A 24,788-nucleotide genomic window follows, 5' to 3' on the forward strand; every position below is an offset into this window, starting at 1 on the left:
AACACGAGAAGGATTTATTTCCCAAAACACAGAACCCGCACAGCCAGAGGTGCGTTCCTTAAGACCTGCGTTGTAACACCAGGTGGGTGCCATGCCCCCTTCCCTTAAAGGGGGCACGCACCATACAACATACACAGTGAATATGATACCGCTACAAACACATATTATTCTGATAATGTATCTATTCTACTGAATACATTTTGTACTGATAATGTACCTATTCCACTGAATATATACCTATTCCACTGAATAGATACTGAGAATGTACCTTTACTATACTGAATACATATTGTACTGAGAATGTACCTATTCCACTGAATATATATATTGTACTGAGAATGTACCTATTCCACTGAATACATATTGTACTGAGAATGTACCTATTCCACTGAATATATATTGTACTGAGAATGTAACTATCACACAGAAGATGTTCTACTTTTAGTACATTTTTATTCAAATCTCAAAAGTTTACAAACATTGTATTGTGTTGTCAAACATGATACATGAGTTTATTGTTTATCTTATATGGTATATAATTTAATATTGTGTTTCTTTCTGTAAGCTACTGGACAATCAATTTCCTTGAGGGAGTCATCCCAAAAGGATCAATAAAGCCTAATCTAATCTAATCTAATGATTCAGAAAATAAACGAATATTACTATTTGGTTAAATCAACTAATGATAATGTTATCAAAATCAATGTTTCACCTTATCTAATACATTTATTTTTTCATTAATTAAAAATATAAAAAAACATTCAGATAAAAGACATTGAACATTATAGTGTAGTCTTATAGGTTATAATGGGTTATATTTGTTATAGCACAGTGTTAGTGGCTTAATGAATTACTCCTTAGATGACAGTGAAAAGCAAGATAAGAATACAGTACTCTGAGACCTCACATAGTAGAGATTCTAATTCAGGAAACAACATCAGTTGTTTTGGTTGTTTGATTATTTTATTACCAAACAAAGGTCCTAGTCTGTTTGATTGACAGGTGAGATGATGAGGGGGGCAGAGTTGTTGCTTTCATAAACACGGGAACCTGGGCCGAGTAATGGATAGAGAGGCTCACTGAAGGTGCAGCCAGTAGCAGAGTAGAGATGAACCCTGGCTTCCACATCATAGAAGGAGACCAGACCCTCATCATAATCAACAAACACCCCCACCTTCTGGAGCCCAGCTCTCAGAGGGAGACGGACAGCAGGGTCATCTCTAAATACCAACTCATCCTGGTAGTAGAGAAGAGTCCAGTAACCGTTCTCAGGGGTCCGCATGGTCCCACCTCTTCTGTCTATGGACTCTCTGGCCACTCCTAACCACCATCCAGTCTTGTCTTTAACCTGGACCTCAAAGTAAAATCTCCCTGAGGAGAAGCTCTGCCTCGTGACAACAACTCCCAACAGTATAAATCTCTTAGGGTTGTCTGGGAGTCTCTTCCTCACACCTCCATCATGTACCTGTTTCCCATCCTCAGACAGGATGAGACGGGGATAAGCTGTATCAGGATCCAGAGTCACATCTACTTCATACTGCTGGACCCTCTTCAGTTCAGCATCACGCAGCTTCTCCATCTCCATGTTCAGTGTCTCCTCCAGCTGATCCAGGGATCTCCTCAAGGTCCCTACGTATGACGGAGGACGGACCTCCACCGTGGTCCAGTCCCTGGGGGGTGGAGGATCCTTCAGGGATCTGAAGGCCTGGAGGAAGTGGAGGTGGTCTTCAGTGTGTGAGAGCTGCTTCACCTCTGAGCTTCTATTGGTCAGATCTTCTATTTCCTGCTCCAGCCCTTTGATGAGGTCTTCAGCTTGTTTCACTGTGGATTTCAGTTTCTCTTTAACCATTTCTTTGAGATCATCCTGGCCCTTTTCAATGCGGCGCATCAGAGCAGTGAGGACCTGCACACCATCAGCTATCTCTCTGTCTGCGTCTACTTTGCTGCGTTTAACTGTGTCTTTAATCGCCAGAATATTTTTTTGTCTCTCCTGGATCAACTGCTTAACTTCAGCCTCTATCTTCCCCAGCTGGGCCGTCTTCACATCATATTCCTCCTGTAGAGGTATAACAGGATGGGACTTGTGGTCCGTCTCTGTGCAGAACTGACACACACACACCTGTTCAGTCTGGCAGAAGAGCTCCAGAAGTCGGTCGTGTTTCTTACACATCCTGTCGTCCAGACGGTCCATAGGCTCGACCAGCCGATGTTTCTTCAGGCCTGCGACTCTATGGTGTGGCTCCAGGTGGGTTTGGCAGTAAGAGGTAAGACACATTAGGCAGGACTTCACGGCCTTCTGCTGGGTCCCAGTACAGACGTCACATGGAACTTCTGCTGGTTCAACACAAGGCTGCTCTTTTACTCGTAGGGACGTTCCAAACCGATCAACCATCTCTGAAATTAGGATATTGACCCGTAAATCAGGTCTTGTGTTGAAAAGCTCGTTGCAAACGGGACATTTGTACTTGACTTGTTCATCCCAGAACTTAGTAATACAGGCTCTGCAAAAGTTGTGTCCACATGGTGTGGAAACTGGGCTGCTGAACACATCCAGACAGATGGAACATGAAAAGTTCTCTTCAGGCCAGGAGGTGTTAGCAGAGGCCATTCCTAGACACAGACGACAAGGTTCATGTATTGAGCAATCCCATTATTCTTGTCATTGCATTACGGGAAGAGAGGTTTAAACTTCCCTCAAAGTTGTTATTCTTTACTGACCTTGATGCTGTTTCTGTCCGTCAGCGTGTTTCAAAATGCGTTTTGTTTTTCTCCTGTACGAGCGCACTACTTCCAGGTCGGTTTCTTCGGTTGATCTGAACCTTCAGTTTCGTTTCGTCAACATGACGTCCACTCCCCTCCTCCCCTAACCCCTCCCCTAACCCCTGGCTCCGGCCCCAAGACACTTGGCTGCAATGCATTCATGCGCTGCGTTGGCCGATTCAAATGCGTTGATGCGTGTTCTCTTCTTTCTCTTCTATCTGGAGTTAAGCGACCCGGGTTTCCGGGGCTTCCCCGAATACATTCTATCCAACCCCGACACAATTTTCAACAAACACAGACAGAGAACAAAAAGCTGATTATTGGCGCTACGCTGCTGTAGGAACTCTCCCCGATGTGCACGCGCACAATCAAGTGAAAGAAGAAGAAGAAGAAGGGGTTAATGAATAACTAATTGTCTAGTCCAAAGTAACATTCTAACTGTTGACAAGGTTTAAACCCCGGATGCAGTTTCTTTCTTCCCTGGCGGCCGAAGCGTCGCGTCGCGTAGCCTTTTGGACGCGTATGCGTAGCGATGCGTCGACTATGTAATCTATCTATCTAATGATTGATCAGGTGTCGCGTCACTCATCAGTCAGCTGTCAATCACCTTGTCACTCACATGACCACGAGGACACCAGCTCAGCCAATCAGATTCCCTCCCCCGGACACAGAAACAATAACAAAACGTACCAATGGTGTCGCCATCAAATAAAATAACAAAGCAGTATAAAAAGTCCTAAATGCAGGCTACTTCATGATATGTATCACATTATGGGGCATGATTATCTTTGTGTCATGTTGTGTGTCAGTAGTCTGTAACCTGAAGCATATGGGGTTAGAACAGAGGAGGCATACCCATCCGTGTTCTGAATCTTCTTCTGCTGGACCGAATACGTCTTGAAAGGTAACCAGTGAAAGCTGAGGAGGAGTCGGGGTCCAGACCGGGACCGGGACCGGGTCCTGGGAGGGGAGCAGCGCTTATTATTATGGGATGTGAGGAGATGAAAGCCCAGCACATCACAGACTGAAGGCCGGAGACAGAGATGCAGACGGACGCCGTGGCGCGCTACACGGAGGAGGAGGAGGAAGAGGAAGAGGAAGAGGTGGAGGTGGAGGAGGGGGAGGGGGAGGGGGAAGAGGAAGGAGGAGGAGGAGGGGGAGGGGGAAGAGGAAGGAGGAGGAGGAGGAGACTCCCGCCGGCTTCATCAGGAACTCGGTGCTGGAGGAGAACCACCTCATGAGCAACCTCCGCCAGCAGGGGCTGAAGCAGCCCGCCGTGCCGGAGCGCTACCCCCCCGCGGCGGCGGCCGAGCCGGGGGCCGCCAGGAGGTCCTGGATCCCCTGGATGAAGAAGAAGGAGGCGGGCGGGCGGGCCGCCGGACAAGGCCCCGCCCCGGGTCGACGGGGGGCCGCTGTTCCACGGTCACCATGACGACCGTCTCCAGGGCCTCGTCCCCGGACCGGAGCCCCGGCGCCCGCTCCCCGGTCTCCGTCCTCTCCGTCAGCACCGCCCCGGTGCTGGAGGAGGCGTCGGGACCCCCGGAGCTCCGGGACGGGACCCCCGGCCGCAGCGTCTTCAGGCTGACCCCGGAGAAGCAGCCCGCCCCGGGCAGGAAGTCCAACATCACCACCACCGAGGACAACCGGATCCACATCCACCTGGGCCCGGCGGGGCCGCGCCCGGGGGAGGGGCCCGGGGCTGAGCGTCCGGACGCTGGGCGTGGCCGAGGGGAGGGAGACCTCCACGGGGACGGTCCTCCGGTCCCCTCGCCAGGCCGGCGCCACGGCGACAGGGAAGATGACGAGCAGCATCACCATCACGCCCATCACCTCGGCAACCTGCCGGCCCACGCAGCCGCCGGTGAGTACCCCCCGTGACCTGTGACCCCCGCTGGGTGACCTGTGACCCCCGCTGGGTGACCTGTGACCCCCGCTGGGTGACCTGTGACCCCCGCTTGGTGACCTCTGACCACCGCTCGGTGACCTGTGACCCCCGCCTGGGTCCTTCTGGTCTCCGATTGGACGGTTTCTTCCTCAGTTTGTAAAGAGGCTCTTGTTGAGGAATGAGTTGAGTCTCAAAGAGAACATTCCTCTGAACAGTGTTTAAAGGTGACATGTTACACCACCAGGTGTGAGGGTGATTAGCCGTTACCAGCCGCTCTGAAAAGATGCCTCTTCTAACAACACAGGTGGGCGCGTCCGCCTAGATGTACGACGGATAGATGAGCAACGTTGGCTACAGTCCACTGGGTGGGCTGGTAGACTGATCTATCCAGCACACATCTAGGTGGACACGCCCACTAGTGATGTCAGAAGAGGCATCTTTTTAAAACGGCTTGTAACGGCTAATCACACCCACACCCGGTCGTATAGTTTTTCACCTTTGATGGCAGTTGGGTCTGAAAGGTTTTTAATGATATCAAGGGAGGTGTGTTTCCCCCTAGAGCAGCTGACCACATCACACTACTCATGTTGACATGCGTTCATGCATGACGTTAAATTCTATTTCATTTTCTTTGTATCCCCCTTCATCCCAGGTACAGCCTCAGAGTGCTTCACTGAGCACACCGTTACGTCATTTACATGTCGGACTCGGTCATTTAGCATACACTTTCATCCAGAGCGACTTACAATAAGTGTTTTCGTCTTTAGAAAGTAAAACAATAAATCTCTGTCGGTACAATAAGGATGTTCATAATACCAAGTGCCAATCACCAACAATCACTAGGTTAACCCGTTCCCCGTACTCAACAGAGATAGCTAGGATAAGCTGCTACATAACTAAGTACTATTGCTCAATACAACACACAATAAGTGCGTACATTAAGTGCCAGGATGTACAACATACAACCAGTCGGAGGGGAGGGGCTTGAGACCTCTCTGCACAGCCAGCCCTGCTGGGCGGAGTCTAGGAGTTCACCTGCAGAGTCCAGGTGACCTCTGACCAGGTGAGTCTTGGGTCTCGTTCAGCCGGCGAGGGACTCTGCGGTCCTCACATCGGTCAGTGGTCGTCTGAACGCGGTCCTGAGCGGTGAACAGGCCCCGCCCCCAGGCCCCGCCCCCAGGCCCTCCCCCTGACCACACTGCCCGTCACCCTCCTGACCGTCGGTCGGTGTCGTGTGTTCGATCCCCAGCCCGGCGCCGCGTCCCGGATCCCGATGTCCAGGGGCCTGAAGACCTCCGCCAAGGCGGGCGCGGCCGTCGCCACGGTAACCAGGATGGAGTCGCGCTCCGAGGGTCAGCTGATGAAGATCGAGCTGAGGAGGTCGGCCGGGTGTGGCCCCGCCTCCTCGTCGGGCGGGAAGAGCTGAGCGTCTCCGTGGCGACGGCGTCTGGTCACGCGGACGACAAGATGGCCGCCGGACCCCTCGGGCTAGTGGGCGGGGCTTAGAGCCAACCGCATTTAGTGGAATAAAGACCAGGTTATTTTATGGATATTATTGTTGAATGATGATTTTTATCGATGTTATTTTATTTAGCAGGCGAAGATATCGACTCATTTGCATGGTTTAAGAGGACTCAAAGCACTGGTTATTCTGAACTACACGAGCCTTGACTGTAATGCCTTCTCGTTGGGGACGGCCAGCTAGAGTATATTTTAATATAACTCACATTTATACCGTGTGTTTATTTATCTGCTGCTTCCGGAGGATTCTAATCACTGAATGATCGTGTGTGGAGAGACTGTGATGTACACTCTCTCATCTTCCTGTCCATAATAAACAATATTTATCTCTACAGTAACACTTTCTAGACATTACTTGGAATTCTTCGATTTTTGAACACCTCAATAAAAGATAAAGTATAGTATTCTGCAAGATTTACAATTTCTGCCATTTATTGAGAAGAGGCAACCGTCACAACAGTCGTCCAATAAGTAATCTTTCCGTTTTCTTATTTTTGCTAAATATTTAATAATCACAGCTCTGCATGCACATATGCATATCTTTAATTCTACATTTTCTTGTTGCCATGGCAATGAAATGTTTCCCATTCCAAAGCCACTTAGTATAGAGACAGAGACAGAGACAGAGACAGAGAGAGAGAGAGAGAGAGAGAGACCTACTCTACCTAAAAGGAGCTTCAGAAGGCCGTTATCACCTGCCCTTAAACTGGAAGTCATATATATGTGTGTGTGTGCATATATGTACGACAATTCAAAACATATGAAGAAAAATATAAAATTATATATCTCTATATTTTTGTTATAAAGACTGAAATTTACCAGTCGAGGGAGTGAATGGGAGTACGCCTCCGGCTTTTTCAGGGATTTTCCTTTGTAAAGTTTGCATCGTTTGAAGAACTACAGTACCCCCTGGCGGTTAATGTGGGACACACACACACACACACACACACACACACACACACACACACACACACACACACACACACACACACACACACACACACACACACACACACACACACACACACACACACACACACACACACTGCTCTCTGTTTGCTTCCGTCTGTTTATGTTTAATTTGATCGGGGTTACAATTTCTGCCATTGATTGAGAAGAGGCAACTGTCACAACAGTCGTCCAATAAGTAATCTCTTTCCGTTTTCTTATTTTTGCTAAACATTTAATAATCACAGCTCTGCATGCACATATACATATCTTTAATTCTAAATTTTTGGGCTTGCCATGGCAATGTAATGTTTCCCATTCCAAAGCCCCTTTGTAGAGAGAGAGTGAGAGAGGGAGAGAGGGGGGACTACTCTATCTAACAGGAGCTTCAGAAGGCCGTTATCATCTGCCCTTAAACTGGAAGTCATATATATGTGTGTGTGTATATATAAGTATGACAATTCAAAACACATATGTAGAAACATTTAAAGTTATATATCTCTATATTGAAGAACTAGAGTACCCCCTGGCGGTTAAAGTGGGGGACACACACACACACACACACACACACACACACACACACACACACACACACACACACACACACACACACACACACACACACACACACACACACACACACACACACACACACACACACACACACACACGTTGATCCCTCAATGCCCAACAGGTGTGCAGCCCCCCCCCCCCCCCCCCCAGAGTCCACTCAGTCGGACTCGGGCCAGTTGAGGCTGCTGAGACCAGCCACCAGCAGAACACACTCCCACAATATTATACTGAGAATGTACCTATTCCACTGAGTACACATTGTACTGAGAATGTACCTATTCCACTGAGTACACATAGTACTGAGAATGTATATATTCTACTCAATACATATTGTACTGAGAATGTACTGTACCTATTCCACTGAGTACACATTGTACTGATAATGTATATATTCCACTTGTACTGAGAATGTACCTATTCCTCTGAGTACACATTGTACTGAGAATGTACCTATTCCACTGAGTACACATTGTACCAAGAATGTACCTATTCTACTGAATACATATTCTACTGAGAATTTAACTATTCCACAGAAGATGTCCTCATTCTAGTACATTTTTATTCAAATCTCAAAAGTTTACAAACATTATATTGTGTTGTCAAACATGATTCAAAAATAAACGAATATTACTATTTGGTTAAAACAACTAATGATAATCAAAATCAACATTTCACATTATCTGATTACATTTTTTTCATTAATTAAAAATATAAAAAAACACTCCGATAAAAGACTTTGAACATTATAGCGTAGTCTTATAGGTTATAATGGGTTATATTTTTTATAGTACAGTGTTCGTGGCTTAATGAATTACTCCTTAGAAGACAGTGAAGAGTAAGATATGAATACAGTTCTCTCAGACCTCACATAGTAGAGATTCTAATTCAGGAAACAACATTAGTTGTTTTGGTCGTTTGATTATTTTATTACCAAACAAAGGTCCTAGTCTGTTTGATTGACAGGTGAGATGATCAGGGGGGCGGAGTTGTTACCTTTATGTTCACGGGGACCTGGGTGGAGGATTGGATAGAGAGGCTCACCGAAGGTGCAGCCAGTAGCAGAGTAGAGATGAACCCTGGCTTCCACATCGTAGAAGGAGACCAGACCCTCATCATAATCAACAAACACCCCCACCTTCTGGAGCTCAGCTCTCAGAGGGACACGGACAGAAGGGTCATCTCTAAATACCAACACATCCTTGTAGTAGAGAAGAGTCCAGTAACCCGTCTCAGGGGTCAACAGTATCAGACATTTTCTGTCGATAGACTCTCTGGCCACTCCTAACCACGATTCAGTCTTGTCTTTAACCTGGACCTCAAAGTAAAATCTCCCTGAGGAGAAGCTCTGCCTCGTGAGAACACCTCCCCACCGTGTAAATCTCTTGGGGTTGTCTGGGAGTTCCTTCCACACACCTCCATCATGTACCTGTTTCCCATCCTCAGACAGGATGAGACGGGGATGAGCTGTATCAGGATCCAGAGTCACATCCACTTCATACTGCTGGACCATCTTCAGTTCAGCATCACGCAGCTTCTTCATCTCCATGTTCAGTGTCTCCTCCAGCTGATCCAGGGATCTCCTCAATGTCCCTACGTATGACGGAGGACGGACCTCCACCGTGGTCCAGTCCCTGGGGGGTGGAGGATCCTTCAGAGATCTGAAGGTCTGGAGCAAGTGGAGGTGGTCTTTAGTGTGTGAGAGCTGCTTCACCTCTGAACTTCTATTGGTCAGATCTTCTATTTCCTGCTCCAGCTCTTTGATGAGGTCTTCAGCTTGTTTCACTGTGGATTTCAGTTTCTCTTTCACCATTTGGTTGAGATCATCCTGGCACTTTTCAATGCGGTGCATCAGAGCAGTGAGGACCTGCACACCATCAGCTATCTCTCTGTCTGAGTCTGCTTTGATGCGTTTAACTGTGTCTTTAATCTCCTGAATATTTTTTTGTCTCTCCTGGATCAACTGCTTAACTTCAGCCTCTATCTTCCCCAGCTGGGCCGTCTTCACTTCATATTCCTCCTTTAGAGGTATAACAGGATGGGACTTGTGGTCCGTCTCTGTGCAGAACAGACACACACACACCTGTTCAGTCTTGCAGAAGAGCTCCAGAAGTCTGTCGTGTTTCTTACACATCCTGTCGTCCAGACGGTCCATAGGCTCGACCAGCCGATGTTTCTTCAGACCTGCGACTCTCTGGTGTGGCTCCAGGTGGGTTTGGCAGTAAGAGATTAGACACACTAGGCAGGACTTCACGGCCTTCAGCTGGGTCCCAGTACAGACGTCACAGGGAACTTCTGCTGGTCCAACACAAGGCTGCTCTTTTACTCGTACCGATGTTCCAAACCGATCAACCATCTCTGAAAAGAGGATATTGACCCGTAAATCAGGTCTTGTGTTGAAAAGCTCGTTGCAAACGGGACATTTGTACTTGACTTGTTCATCCCAGAACTTAGTAATACAGGTTCTGCAGAAGTTGTGTCCACATGGTGTGGTAACTGGGCTGCTGAACACATCCAGACAGATGGAACATGAAAAGTTCTCTTCAGGCCAGGAGGTGTCAGCAGAGGCCATTCCTAGACACAGACGACAAGGTTTATGTATTGAGCAATCCCATTATTATATTTTGAATTCCATAACGGCAGTAGTGTTTTTAACTTCTCAAAATTGTGCTTCTTTACTCACCTTGATGTAGCTTCTGTCCGTCAGCGTATTTCAAAATGCGTTTTATTTTTCTCCTGACCGAGAGAACTGCTTTCACGTCGGGTGCTTTGGTTGATCTGAACCTTAAGTTTGGTTTCCTCTACCTGACGTCCTCTCCCCTCCTCTCCTAACCCCTGGCTCCTCCCCTAACCCCTGGCTCCGCCCACACGACACATGGCTGCACTGCGTTCATGCACTTTGCTAACTCCCTGAACAGGTTCTTCAACCGGTTTGACACCCAGGACTACACCGCCTCCTGTGAAGGCGCTGGTAGAACCCCAGCACCCACCCTTCACTCAGGAGGGTGTACAGCCACAGCTGGCCAGGTGCAAAATTGGCAAGGCCCCGGGGCCGGATGGCATCCCGGTAAGGGTGCTAAAGCTCTGTGCCACGGAGCTCTGCCCAGTCTTCCACTCCGTCTTGTTGGATTCATACAAAACAGCTAAAGGTCCCGACCTATGGAAGACCTCAACCATTGCACCAATACCCCCAAAACCCCGCCAGTCAGAGCCCAACCACTTCCGTCCGGTTGCACTCACGCCCATCATAACGAAGTGCATGGAGAAGATAATGCTTCACCTCATCCTGTCAACCGTCGGACCACAGCTGGACCCTCACCAGTTTGCATACAGGCCGAAACGTGGGACGGAGGACGCAGTGGCGTGCCTCCTCCACTCCCTCCTCCACCCTCTCCAGACACCAAACCACTTAGCATCAGTCCTGTGGGTCGACACCACCTCTGCATTCAACACAATCCAGCGGCACCAGGTCATCGAGACGCTCAAACATCTGGACATTATTCCACTCCACCTTCACTGGATATACAATTTCCTCAGCAACAGACCGCATGCAGTGAAAGTAGGTACAGCAACATCATCAACCCTCAGCACCAACACCGGAGCACCTCAGGGCTGCGTCCTCAGTCCATTTCTGTGTACCCTCCACACAAATGACTGCAGCAGCCCAGCCCCCATCACCACGTACTATAAAGATGCAGACGACACGGCCATAATAGGTCTACTCAGTGACAACAATTCCACCACAGCATACCAACAGTCAACCACACAGTTTTCACAGTGGTGCACAGACAACTATCTCCAGTTAAACGATGACAAAACAAAGGAAAAGGTCATGCACACAGCCAAGACACCTCCTACACTCAATCGCACATTCATCAGAGGACAACCAGTTGAACTAGTCAACAGTTTAAAATACCTAGGGCTCACCATAGATAACAAACTCAACTCCAACCAACATGTCATTAACCCTATCCACGGCTTTATGTCATACGCAAACTGAGATCACTGTCTGTGGCCCCCCACCTCCTCTTACTCCTCTACAAAAGCATCATCCAACCCCTCCTAGTGTACTGTTCCCCCTGCTGCTTCACCCTGCTCACTGTCACCAGCAAAAACAGACTCCTCAAAACCCCACACATAGCATCCAAGATAACCACCCTCCCCCCCCCAGCCTGTCAGAGGCAAATGAGCTCGCTGTAGCACCCCTGGCACGTGTAATAGTCAGCGTCCCTGACCATTCCCTTTGCCAATTCTTCAAATTACTCCCATCTGGCCGCAGATATAGTGTAATGAACCGGAGAAAAGCCCAATAAAAAAAAGGTTTCGTCCCCTCAGCTATCATAGCAGGGAACAAAAATATGTAGATTTTTCGTCACTGAATATGGTTCATGTCATGTTTATTTCTGTCTACATGTTTTTCTGTGGAATTTGTGGGAAGAGGGTTTATCTGTTGTATATGTGTGGAGATAATTTATTTGATATCTGTGTGCTACAGTGTTGCTACACTGTGTTCTGTCTCTTCAAATGTATGCTGCCCTGAAACCAACTTGACTTGACTGTGTGAGAACAATTATCCCCTTGGGGACAATAAAGAACCTGACTTACTAAATGACTACCTGTGTTGGCCTCTTCAAATGCGTTGATGTGTGTTCTCTTCTTTCTGGAGTTAAAAGATAGCCGGTGCAAAACAAGCCACGTCCTGCTACACGGTCCAACACCCCCACCTAGCGGCCGCTTGGCGCCACTGGTCCTCACTCTCTCAACACACCTGTCTGCATTCTGCAATCGCCTTTCCCTACTTCAGCCGGGGTCTCCAATCAGCCGGCGCCAGTTCTTCTTTTACTATCCCCTCAGTCAGTATCGGTCCTACCAGCATTAAACTAAATCCATTCCGTTTTCCCTGTCCTCCAGTAACCCTTTGCCCTCTTCTGTAGTTCTCCGTCCGTCCCCGTGTTTACCCGTTGCCGAATCCTCGCCTGCATGACAACACCGTCCACACGCCTACCGCCTACCCCCTGCCTGCCTGTCTGTTACTGAACCCTCGCCTGCCTGACCACCGCTTGCCTAGCCCCGGCTTGTCGTTACCCCTTGTTCCAATAGACCCCATTTCCTTTCCACCCCGTCTCTGCCTCCCTGTCCAGCGTTTGGGTCCTCTCGTCCTGTCCCCATAACCACAACAAGAGACATAGTGGTGACTTGCGACTGGAACTGGGATTCATCGGTGTTGATCGACCCGGGTTTCTGGTGCTTCCCCAAATACTTTCAACCCTCCTCCTTCTTCTCGTCATCCTCCTCCTGTCTCCATCGACTCCTCCTCCACCTCCTCCCTCTCGTCCTCCTCCTATTCCTCGTCTCCATTGCCTCCTCCCGTCTCCAAACACTCACTCCTTCACACCTTCTTTCTACTCTATATCCTATCATATAACCCTGTTTCTCTCAAAAAGCCAAACAATACTTTTATGCAATTCCTCTTCACTAATCTTAAAATATTTTCCAAAGTATACTCCTGCATACCCAATTCTCTCAATTGATTTTTCATACGTTCCCCTCTCCATCCCATAACCACTACAGTTCATTCGAAAATGTTCCACTGTCTCCTCTACCTGGCACCCCTCACATAATCCAGTGCGGTGTTTTCCTATCAAATTCATTGTTTTATTTAGTGCACTGTGCCCCAACCTTAACCTTATCAAAATGTGTTCATCCTTCCTCTGACCACTATACCTTATTTTAACATTAACTCTTTTTTGAATATTATATAAATATCTCCCTTTCTCCTCACTGTCCCATTTGTCTTGCCACATTTTGTTAACTTTTTCCCATATCAGACTTTTAACTTCTGCCATACTTAAACTGATATTCATTTCTATTTTTTCCTTCTCCAATGCCTTCTTCGCCATCTTATCGGCTATCTCGTTTCCCTTCACCCCTACATGAGCTGGAACCCATAAAAAATGTATTTGCCTCCCCTGCTGAACGATTCTCGTAATTGACTGTAGAACTTCATATAACAAACCTTGGCAACTACTTGAGTAAAACGACCTCATACTTGCCAAAACTGATGCTGAATCTGTACAGATCAATTCTTTCCACTGTACTTGATTCCACCCATTTTAAAGCGACCAGCACCCCCAACATCTCCACTGTATACACGCTTAAATTATCAGATGTTCTTCTATTAACCTCTATTCTTTTTGATGGAACAACTGCTCCAAACCCTGTCACTCCTGTCTCAGGTTGTTTGGCACCATCTGTAAAAACATGAACATACTCACTGTACTCTATAAGAAGATGAATATTAAAAACACTAGCCAGGTCTATCTGTTCTCTCTCTCTCTTCTTTATATCCAACACAAACCAGTCCACCTCTGGCCACACCATCCTCCATGGCGGCATTATTGGATATACCACTGCTGGACTAAGCTTCAGTTCACCCACACCAAACTCTTTCACTATATCATTCCCCACCCGACCAAAAGGATTCCTCTCACACATCCCATAAACCCAGCACTCTTTCAACACTCCTTTTGTGGGGTGAGACTCACTGGGCCCTCGCAGATTTGCCCAATAGTTCCCCATCAACTGTTTCCTTCTCAACTCCAGTGGCACGTCCCCCATTTCCACCTGCAGAGCAGGCACTGGTGATGGTTTAAAGCCCCGCTGCATACCCTTAATGCCTTGGCCTGAATCACGTCCACTGGTGATGGTTAAAGCCCCACTGCGTACCCTTAATGCCTTGGCCTGATTCACGTCCAGCTCTCTCAAGAGAGACACTGCGGCTGAACCATACACTACACACCCATAATCAAACACAGATCTAATCATAGCTACATATATGGTCTTAAAGCTGAACAGCTCGCTCCCCAACCCCTACCAGTCAAACATCTCATCACATTCATTACCTTTTTGCATTTATCCTCCATCTTCCTAATATGGTCTGCCCATGTTACCCTAGAATCAAAAATAACTCCCAAATATTTAAATGATCCAACTCTTTCCCATACATCCTCAATTTCATCCCATCCTCAATTATTTTCCTGGTGAAAAATACAGTTTGAGTTTTCTCTACTGAAAATCTGCATCCCCAGTCAAATCCCCACTCTAGAATAGAATAATCTTTATTGTCATTGTACAAGACAACGAAATTTTGTTTGGAGCAGTCCTCCTCCAGTTGCACAGTTCTATAAATAAAATAAAATAAATAAATAAATCAGTATCAGCAATATATATATACACATCAGTGTTTCCCCCAGTAAATGTCTCAGTCAAGGTGGTAAGCAGTTGGTGGTGTTGTTGGCGCGGCGCAAAGCGCCGAGGCGAAAAATTTTGGGGGTATTTTGCTCAAAGATGCCAGTACGCATGAATGAAATAAACGACTGTTTATTTCCATATAAATAAACAACAGTAGGTACAAATGTTGTGCAAACATGCAGACACTACAAAATAAAATTAAAGAAAAGTGCAAATTAAATACAAATAATGGACAATACACTTAACTTTTGTATGCAAATTCAACTATTTACAGTTCCTTTTTTGGATCTTATTTGCGGCACAGCCGACAAGAGGCATCAGTGCATGCAATTCTGCGTGGCTGTGCAAAGAACAGTTCCAGCGCCCTGCTGTAATTGAACTTAGACACTGGTGGGCCATTGATGCTGATCTTCATGCAGGCTGTAAGACTCTTGCCCTGCAGCCTGTTTCGCAGGTCTGTCTTTATCTACACATAGAGTGAATGAAGTCAATGTTGTATATTTAATATATTTTTTTAATATATATATATTTTTTGAAATCTTTTTTTTTTTTTATCTTTTTTTTTTTTTTTTTTTTTTCAATACATTGGTAGTCAAGGCGGGGCCCTAGTCTGGTTAAGGCGGCCGCCTTAACAAGATAGTGCTGGGGGAAACCCTGCACATATACTGTGGGAACCCGTCCCCAACCCCTCGGGCTGGAGGGCCCAGGGGAGAGGTGGTGGAGGGCGTGTACCGGCGGCAGCCGACAGAGGGAGCCAGAGGCCGGCACTCCCGACACGCTAATGAGGGGGATGGGAAACACTTGGGGGGGGGGAAGCGCGACACGCTGTTAACCGGCGCTTTCCCGGATCCCAGAGGAGAGTTGGTGCGAGACGCTGGGAGAGTAACCAGACCCAGGAACGAGCGAGGGGAGGAGAACCGCGCCGCACCCGGACCAAGCAGACCCACCAGAGACAGCTCAATCTTTGTTTTCGCTGTTTCCTAGCTCTCGGTGCTAGTGTATGATTTTCATTTTCCCTTCGGGGAGATCGCTGTTCAGAATAAACGCCCTCCGGGCTTTGAACCAGCCGCCCCGTGTGGTGATTCCTTGCCTCACCCAGACATTCTCGGGCCCGGGTTGCCACATATGGTGGAGAACGCAGGCAACTTGACCTCGCTACGGATTATAAGGAATCACCCGCCCAACCCCGATGCAGAACCCGGAAGCCGCCGCCGCCGCCGCACAGCGGCACCAGCGAGACACCACGGAGAGCCTCGCTCTTCTCCGAGAGGCGGTGATAAGGCTCACCCAGCAAGCGGGGCGCGAGGCTCCGACAGCCGCTCCAACCAGCCGCCTCACCAAGCTCGGACCGGACGACGACGTGGAGGCGTACTTGGAGGTATTCGAGAGGCCCGACGGGAGCAGTGGCCGGAGGACCAGTGGGCGCACATCCTGTCTCCCTTTCTTACCGGACCTGCCCAGCAGGCCAGCCAGGACCTGACGCCGGAGCACGCCAGCCAGTACCCGACCCTGAAGCAGGCCATCCTGGCCTATTATGGTCATAGCCTCGCTGCCAGAGCCCAGCGCTTCCATGTCTGGCGATTCGACATGCGAGGTGCGGTGCGCGCGCAGATCTCCCAGCACGGACGGCTGATACGGAGGTGGCTCACTACGGGAGAAGGACCCAGCATCCTGGATCAGGTCCTTATAGACAATACCATCCGTCAGCTCCCCCCAGACTCACGGAGAACCTTCGCGCACCACCGCCCCGACACCGTGGATGAGCTGATCCGACAGTTGGAAAACTGGCAGGTGGCCCAACAGTTGGGGGGCGGGCCCCGGACCCCGTCACGGGCCGCCGAGCCGCGCGGTGACCAGCGAGGCCCGGGGGCCGGACAACAGGGGGTCCCACCGAGACCACAGAGCGTCGCCCCGGGGCTCCGGGAGGACCGACGGTGCTACACTTGTGGGCAAACCGGACACCTAGCCCGACAGTGCACCGGGAACCGGGACGTGTCCATGCCGTCGGCCTTCGCCGACGGGGGACGACCAGGACCGTGTCTGCTGACCAACTGCTGGGCCCACCAGACATCCGGAGCCCCAACGATCCCGGTGAGGGTGGGGAAGAAGGACACGGAGGCCCTACTAGATACCGGCAGTGTGGTCACCCTCCTACGCCCAGACCTTGAGGGGGGACGGAGGGGCGAGCCCATAGAAGTCGCGTGCGTCCACGGGGACACCCGCACCTACGACACGTGCCACGTGGTCGTGAGGACCCCCCGAGGGGTGTATGTGACGCGGGCCGGGATCGTGCCCAACCTGCCCGTACCCCTGCTCATCGGCAGGGACTGCCCCTTGCTCACCCGCCTGCTGAACACCGGCCCGAGTTCCCGGCTCCGGCGAGATCCATCACGTCGGACCGGGCGGACGGTCCGACCTGCTTACGGGGCTCGGCCGGCCCCCGGAACCCCAGCGGAGGCATCGGAGGAGGACGGCGGACGGACCCACCCCGCCAGGCACCCCAGCGCGCTCGGCGGGAGGGTCCCACCGAGTGGTGACGCCGGGACCGCCCTTGGACACGCCGGACACCCTGACGGCAACCGAGCAGTCCGGTCCACCGGGAGGCTCCGAGAGCTCCCCGAGTTCTCGGATTTTCTCCCGACCGGGAGGGGGGGGAGAACGCATCGACCCGGACAGTTCGCCAGCGCCCAGCTACAGGATGACGCCCTAAAGCACGCCTGGAGCCACGTCCTCGCCCATGAGGGACAAGCGAGGGATTCGGTGAGTCGCCTCCCACACCCTCACTTCAGCACCAGGGGGGGTCTGTTATATCGGGTTGTCGAAAAAGGGGGGGAAGTGGTAGAACAATTACTAGTACCCCGGCCCTACATTAGTAAGGTGCTATTCATGGCCCACTCTCACCTGCTAGGGGCTCACCTAGGCATGGATAAAACCAGGGAAAGAGTGCTAGCACGGTTTTACTGGCCCGGGGTGAAAGGGGATGTAGTCCGCTATTGTCAGTCCTGCCCGGAATGCCAGCGTACGGCCCCGAGACCCACAGCACGAAACCCCCTGATCCCCATGCCGATCATTGAGGTCCCCTTTGAGCGGATAGCGCTGGACATTGTCGGCCCGCTCCCGAAGACCAGCAGGGGGCATAGATACATCCTGGTTATTGTAGATTACGCCACCAGATACCCCGAAGCCCTTCCCCTCCGCGCCGCCACCACCAAGGCAGTAGCCAGGGAGCTAATGCTACTGTTTAGCCGGGTGGGGATAGCCCGGGAGGTATTAACGGACCAGGGGTCCTGTTTCATGTCCCGGGTCATGAAACAACTGCTCAGTCTCCTCCAGGTCTCCCAGCTCCGGACCTCGGTGTACCACCCACAGACCGACGGGTTGGTAGAGCGCTTCAATAAGACACTGAAGCAGATGCTAAAGAAGGTCATGGACGCCGACGGAAAAAACTGCGACCAGCTCCTGCCCCATGTGCTCTTCGCAGTCCGCGAAGTGCCCCAAGCCTCGACAGGGTTCTCCCCCTTCGAGCTGTTATACGGGAGAAGACCCCGGGGGCTCCTCGACCTCGCCAAAGAGGCGTGGGAGAGTCGACCCTCCCCCGATCGCACCCTGGTCGACCATGTGGAGCAGGTGAGGGACCGCATGGCCCAGGTCTGGCCCATCGTCCGGGACCACCTTCGGCAGGCCCAGCAGGCCCAGGCCCGGGTCTACAACCGCGGGGCCCAGCTACGCCTGTTCCGACCCGGAGACCTGGTCATGGTGCTGATCCCGACGTCGGAATGTAAATTCTTGGCCAAGTGGCAGGGCCCGTACGAGGTCATGGAACAGGTGGGGTCGGTGAACTACCGGGTGCGGCAGCCCGGGAGACGAAAACCCACCCAACTCTACCACGTCAACCTCCTGAAGCAGTGGAGGGCGAACCCGACCCCGACGGCGCCGGCTACCCTCGCCCTGGCCGCCCGGTGCGACATACCGGCAGTCCCCATGGGGGAAGATCTCAGTCCCGCCCAGAAGCAGGACCTTGAGGAGGTCATCCTCCAGCACCAGGATGTCTTCTCCGAGCTGCCCGGGAGAACTACCAGAACGCAACACGACATCAAAACGGCGCCCGGCATCACGGTGCGCGTCCCCCCCTACCAGGTCCCAGAAGCCCGGCGGATCGCCATCCGGAAGGAAGTCACCCGAATGCTTCGTCTCCGTGTCATCGAGGAGTCTCGCAGCGCCTGGTCCAGTCCGGTCGTCCTGGTCCCCAAACCCGACGGCAGTTTCCGGTTCTGCAACGACTTCCGGAAACTCAACGCGGTGTCCGAATTCGACGCCTACCCCATGCCCAGGGTGGATGAGCTGATCGAGCGGCTGGGACCAGCCCGCTACCTCACCACCCTGGACCTCACTAAAGGGTACTGGCAGGTGCCACTCACCCGGAACGCCAGGGAAAAAACGGCGTTTGCAACCCCGGGGGGGCTGTATCAGTACACGGTCCTGCCGTTCGGTGTCCACGGCGCCCTGGCGACCTTCCAGCGGATGATGGACCAGATCCTGCGGCCTCATCAGGCGTATGCGGCCGCGTACATCGACGACATCATTATTCATAGCGCCAGCTGGGACATGCAGTCCTGGCGGAGCTGAGGAGGGCCGGACTCACCGCCAACCCCGCCAAGTGCCGCTTGGGGCTGGAGGAGACGGCGTACCTAGGTTACCGGGTGGGACGGGGGAACGTCAGGCCGCAGGACAGCAAAGTCGCCGCCATCCGGGACTGGCCCCGGCCCACCACCAAGAAGCAGGTGAAGTCGTTCCTGGGCCTGGTAGGGTACTACCAGAGGTTTATCCCCGGCTTCGCCACTATGGCGAGCCCCCTGAACGAGCTGACCCGGAAGGCGTTACCTGACCGGGTGAAGTGGTCGGAGGCAGCAGAGGGGGCCTTCGAAACCTTGAGGAGCGCCCTCTGCTCCGAACACGTCCTGATAACCCCTGATTTCTCTCTGCCCCTTATAGTCCACACAGATGCATCCGAGGTGGGGCTAGGAGCGGTACTCTCCCAGGTGCGGGCGAGAGAAGAACACCCGGTGACATACATCAGCCGGAAGCTCCTCCCCAACGAGAGGAATTACTCCACCGTGGAGAAGGAGGCCCTGGCCATCAAGTGGGCCCTGGACAAACTAAGGTACTACCTCCTGGGACGGGAGTTCACGTTGGTGACCGACCACGCACCACTGAAGTGGATGGCCGGCGCGAAGGACACAAACGCCCGGGTGACGAGGTGGTTCCTGGCACTCCAGGACTACAGGTTCCAGGTGGACCACAGGCCGGGCAGGGAACATGCCAACGCCGACGCCCTGTCCCGCCGAGACATGTGCCTAGGGGCGGTCGGAGACTACCAGGGGCGTGAAGCAGCGGTGGAGGAGTGTGGCAACCCGTCCCCAACCCCTCGGGCTGGAGGGCCCAGGGGAGAGGTGGTGGAGGGCGTGTACCGGCGGCAGCCGACAGAGGGAGCCAGAGGCCGGCACTCCCGACACACTAATGAGGGGGATGGGAAACACCTGGGGGGGGAAGTGAGACACGCTGTTAACCGGCGCTTTCCCGGATCCCAGAGGAGAGTTGGTGCGAGACGCTGGGAGTGCAACCAGACCCAGGAACGAGCGAGGGGAGGAGAACCGCGCCGCACCCGGACCCAGCAGACCCACCAGAGACAGCTCAATCCTTGTTTCACTGTTTCCTAGCTCTCGGAGCTAGTGTATGATTTTCATTTTCCCTCCGGGGAGATCGCTGTTCAGAATAAACGCCCTCCGGGCTTTGAACCAGCCGCCCCGTGTGGTGATTCCTTGCCTCACCCGGACATTCTCGGGCCCGGGTTGCCACAATACACACACACACACACACACACACACACACACACACACACACACACACACACACACACACACACACACACACACACACACACACACACACACACACACACACACACACACACACACACACACACACACACACACACACACAAATAAAATGTTTTAAAAAGTCCAGGTCCTGTGCAATAGTGCAATCATGTGTGCATGAGATGAGATAGGGAGTATCAGTGTGTTGGAGTGTGTGGAGTTTAGCAGTGTCACAGCCCCATGATAGAAACTGTCCTGCAGTCTTGTAGTGCGGGCGGGCAGTGTCCTGTATCGTCTTCCTGAGGGCATGAGAGTGAAGAGGCAGTGTCCAGGGTTTGTGCTGTCTCTGAGGATGCCCATAACCCTCCGAGTACAGCGGGTTTGGTAGATGTCCTCCAGTCTGGGGAGCTGGGTGCCGGTGATCCTCTCAGCCATCTTAATGATGCGCTGGAGAGCTTTCCTATTATCTGTGGTGCAGCCAGAGTACCATGCGGTGATGCAGTATTTGAGAACTGACTCGATGGCTGACCTGTAGAAGCTCACCAGCAGCTTTTGTGGGAGACATGCCCTCTTCAAGCACCTCAGGAAGTAAAGCCTTTGAAGTCCTTTCTTGGCCGTCGCGGTGGTGTTGACGGTCCAAGTCAGGTCATGGCTGATGTTGACCTCGAGGTACCTGATGTTCTGCACAACCTCCACTGTCTCGCCGTCGATGGTGATGGGGTGATGGACGAAGGGCTTCGTCTTCCTCCTGAAGTCCAGGATCAGCTCCTTGGTTTTTGCTGCGTTGAGGATCAGGTTGTTCTCTCGGCTCCAGCTCACCAGGTTCTCTACCTCTGTCCTGTAGGCAGCCTCGTTGTTGCTTGAGATCCGGCCTACCACCATGGTGTCGTCTGCAAATTTAAACATGGTGTTGGCATCGTGGGTGGGTTTGCAGTCGAGAGTGTAGAGGGAGAAGAGGAAGGGGCTCAACACTCTGTCACCCCATCAATGTCAGACTGGACTTCACTAATAAAATGCATCACATTTCTTCCCCTTTTCCACAAATCCCCATCGTCTGCAAACAGTGAACTTCCTATATTCTCTCGTACCTTTGAAAAAACATCATTTATCATGATTATAAACAATAAAGGACTAATTACACTTCCTTGGGGAGTGCCATTCCCCACCATATACTTATTTGACATTTCAGACCCAATCCGGACTTGTATTTTTTTTTGTCAAACAAAAAATTCTTTTTCCAGTTAAAAACCCTTCCACCTACACCCATCTTGTACAACTTAATTAACAAATCTTCCTTCCACATCATGTCACATGCTTTTTCGATATCAAAAGACACTACCACTACTGAATCTTTGTTTGCCTGTGCTTTCCGTGTCTCGTCTTCAAGCCTTACCACTGCATCCATTGTATGTCTCCCTTTTCTGAAACCACTTTGACAACTTGTCAACAACCCTTTCTCCTCAAGCTCATACGTTAACCTTTCAGTCACCAATCTCTCCATTAGTTCACATATATCAGACGTTAACGCTATTGGCCTATAACTAGAAGGTTTACCTGGATCTTTCCCTGGTTTCCTAATCTGAATCGCCACCGCTTCCTTCCATACACTTGGTGACTTTCCCTCCAACCATACTCTATCATATAGTTCTAACAGTTTTACCATTCCTCTTTCTCCGAGATGTTTGAACATTACATAGCTCACCTAATCTCCCCCTGGAGCTGAGGGCTTAGCTTTTTTAATTGCTCTCACAAGCTCTGCCATTGTACCTCCATCATCTATTTTCTCCCTAGTATCTACTCTCCTAACTAGCACATCAGGATAATTACTCAAAGTAACTTCTCTTCTCTTTCTCCCTTCCACTGTCAACTGATCAACACTATGCACCTTAGCAAAAGGTTTGGCCATCAAATCAGCCTTATCTTCATCACATATTGCAGTTTGCTCCTCTAATGTAATCACTGGGTACTCCCACTCTCTTCTATCTCCTCCCATCTTCCTTATCATTCCCCACACTTCTCCTACCGGTGTAGTTCTTCCTATCTTACCACTAAACGGTCTCCAGCTTACCCTCTGTGTTCTCTTTGTAACTCTCTTTACCAGTGCCTGTGCCCTCTGATACTCCACCACACTGTGTATAATGCTCTCTTTTAACTTTCTTAAATGCTTTGTTTCGGGCTTTAAATGCTTTGGAACACTCCTCTGTCCACCAAGGAACTAACTTCCTATCCCTTCTATTTTTACTTCTTGGAATGGATTTACTTGCTGCAGCGATACTTGCTGATGTAACACTGTTATTTACTGTATCTATATCTCCACTAGTATCAACTGAAACCATTACTTCTTCACTTACCAACTTAAATGTATCCCATCTTTACTATACACCCATTTCTGAATTCCACTTCCAACATTCACTTCTCCTCTTCCTCCTACTGAACAAACTAACACATAGTGGTCACTACCTAAAGAATGACCTGTCAAAACCTCTCAGTTACTGATCCCTGCCAAACTTACTGACACCAATGTCAGATCCAACACTGACTCATTACTCGTTCTTATATCCATCCTTGTCCCCCTCCCATCATTCAAACAAACAAGATTCTTGTCCTCCATTAACTCTTCAATCACTTTTCCATTCGCGTCTGTGTGATTCCCTCCCCACATTGTGTTATGAGCATTGAAGTCTGCACACCATATTATCTTGTGTCTTTCTATACCTTTAATCCTAACTATCTTATCATTCTCTAAACTTTGACATGGATTATAGTAATTAACACCAACAAACTCCTCTCCCCCTCCCATACCTCCACCACTCTACTCTCTTGTTCCGTTCCCATTTCTAATACCCTGTATGATATACCTCGCTTAATAAATGTTACCCACCCTCCACCAGCCCCTTCACCTTCACTCCTGTCTCTTCTTATACCTACATATCCATAAATAACTCAATCTAACACTGGTTTCAAAAACGTTTCTTGAATGCATATTACTTGTGGTTTTCCTTTTATTTCTCTTAAAAAATATTTAACCTCCCGGCCATTTGCCACCCAGCTCCTAGCATTCCACTGTAGGGTTCTCACCATGGTTATGATGTTTGCTCACCGGCTCCTGACTTCTCTGTGTATTTATCTCGGCTACCAAAGCCTCCCATTTTAACCCTTCCATCCCCAAATAATCCTAGGCTGCCTTAGCCATCGTCTGTATGCTCGTTGTCTTTGATGTGGAGTCTCTAGTGGAGTTTATCACTGCTGCCACAAACATCCCCACCTGCTTCTTATCTCCCCACACTTTGTTCCATCGTGCTGCTCTCCCATCGACTCCCTCGTCACTTCCCTTCCGCCCCCCAGGCTGCTACCAACCCCTGACTCTTAGCACCTTGCCTCTGTTTTACCGCCTTCACTGCTCCTGCATAGGTCCCTTTGTCCAACACTTTCACCTTCTGAACTGCAACTTCCTCTTTCATTATTTCACAGCCTCCAAAAGTGACGACATGTTCGCCCCCACAACTATAACACTTTAACTTTGCCCCCTCACACTTCCCATACTCATGATCCCCTGAGCATTTCACACACCTCCTCTTTTCCTTACAGATTTTAGCGATGTGCCCAAATCTTTGACACTGAAAGCACCTCATTGTGGTGTGACTACGCCCTAAACGGCTGGTTTAACCTGTGAGCACTGATTACTCAATGAGCAACAGGTGTGTCCCTCACCAAGCCCCAGAGTCCAATCAGACTCAGCAGGTGAGGCTGCTTCAACCGGCCGTCCTCCACACACACTCCCACGCTGACATGTACTGAACAATATTTGAACAAACAAATCTAAATATGCCTACCGTTGCAGTTTGAACACACATCATTTTGATGCGTAACAATGATAAACTAGAAAGGAGAGGAGAGATAGGAGAGAGGAGGAAGAGAGGAAGGAGAGAGGAGAAACTAAGAGGAGAGGATGGAGAGGGGAGCTGACTAGACAAAGT

General features: G+C 50.3%; 3 protein-coding genes across 3 annotated transcripts; 1 reads left to right on the forward strand and 2 right to left on the reverse strand.

Annotated features, from left to right (window-relative positions):
* Positions 1-729: 729 nt before the first annotated feature.
* On the reverse strand, positions 730-2,872 carry LOC115533980 (zinc finger protein RFP-like). The gene is made up of 2 exons (XM_030344514.1): positions 2,719-2,872; positions 730-2,610 (listed from the first exon to the last, which is right to left on the reverse strand). The coding sequence occupies exon 2, from the start codon at positions 2,606-2,608 to the stop codon at positions 983-985; it is 1,626 nt and encodes a 541-aa protein (XP_030200374.1). The 5' UTR covers positions 2,609-2,610; positions 2,719-2,872; the 3' UTR covers positions 730-982.
* Positions 2,873-3,931: 1,059 nt separating this feature from the next.
* Positions 3,932-6,542, forward strand: LOC115533987 (uncharacterized). Its single transcript, XM_030344520.1, has 2 exons — positions 3,932-4,621; positions 5,895-6,542. Exons 1-2 carry the CDS (start codon positions 4,189-4,191, stop codon positions 6,149-6,151), a joined length of 690 nt encoding a protein of 229 aa, XP_030200380.1. The 5' UTR covers positions 3,932-4,188; the 3' UTR covers positions 6,152-6,542.
* Positions 6,543-8,228: 1,686 nt separating this feature from the next.
* On the reverse strand, positions 8,229-12,989 carry LOC115533985 (E3 ubiquitin-protein ligase TRIM39-like). Its single transcript, XM_030344517.1, has 2 exons — positions 10,368-12,989; positions 8,229-10,258 (listed from the first exon to the last, which is right to left on the reverse strand). The coding sequence occupies exon 2, from the start codon at positions 10,254-10,256 to the stop codon at positions 8,631-8,633; it is 1,626 nt and encodes a 541-aa protein (XP_030200377.1). The 5' UTR covers positions 10,257-10,258; positions 10,368-12,989; the 3' UTR covers positions 8,229-8,630.
* Positions 12,990-24,788: the final 11,799 nt, after the last annotated feature.

This window comes from Gadus morhua, chromosome 21 (assembly GCF_902167405.1).
Source record: "Gadus morhua chromosome 21, gadMor3.0, whole genome shotgun sequence".
Taxonomy (NCBI): domain Eukaryota; kingdom Metazoa; phylum Chordata; class Actinopteri; order Gadiformes; family Gadidae; genus Gadus; species Gadus morhua.

What these genes read in the sequence shown, in the direction of transcription:
- LOC115533980 (XM_030344514.1), bottom strand. Translation starts at nt 2,608, where the DNA reads ATGGCCTCTGCTAACACCTCCTGGCCTGAAGAGAACTTTTCATGTTCC.
- LOC115533985 (XM_030344517.1), bottom strand. Translation starts at nt 10,256, where the DNA reads ATGGCCTCTGCTGACACCTCCTGGCCTGAAGAGAACTTTTCATGTTCC.
- LOC115533987 (XM_030344520.1), top strand. Translation starts at nt 4,189, where the DNA reads ATGACGACCGTCTCCAGGGCCTCGTCCCCGGACCGGAGCCCCGGCGCC. An exon ending in GCCGGCCCACGCAGCCGCCG is followed by an intron (nt 4,622 to 5,894) that starts GTGAGTACCCCC and finishes TTCGATCCCCAG; the next exon opens with CCCGGCGCCGCGTCCCGGAT.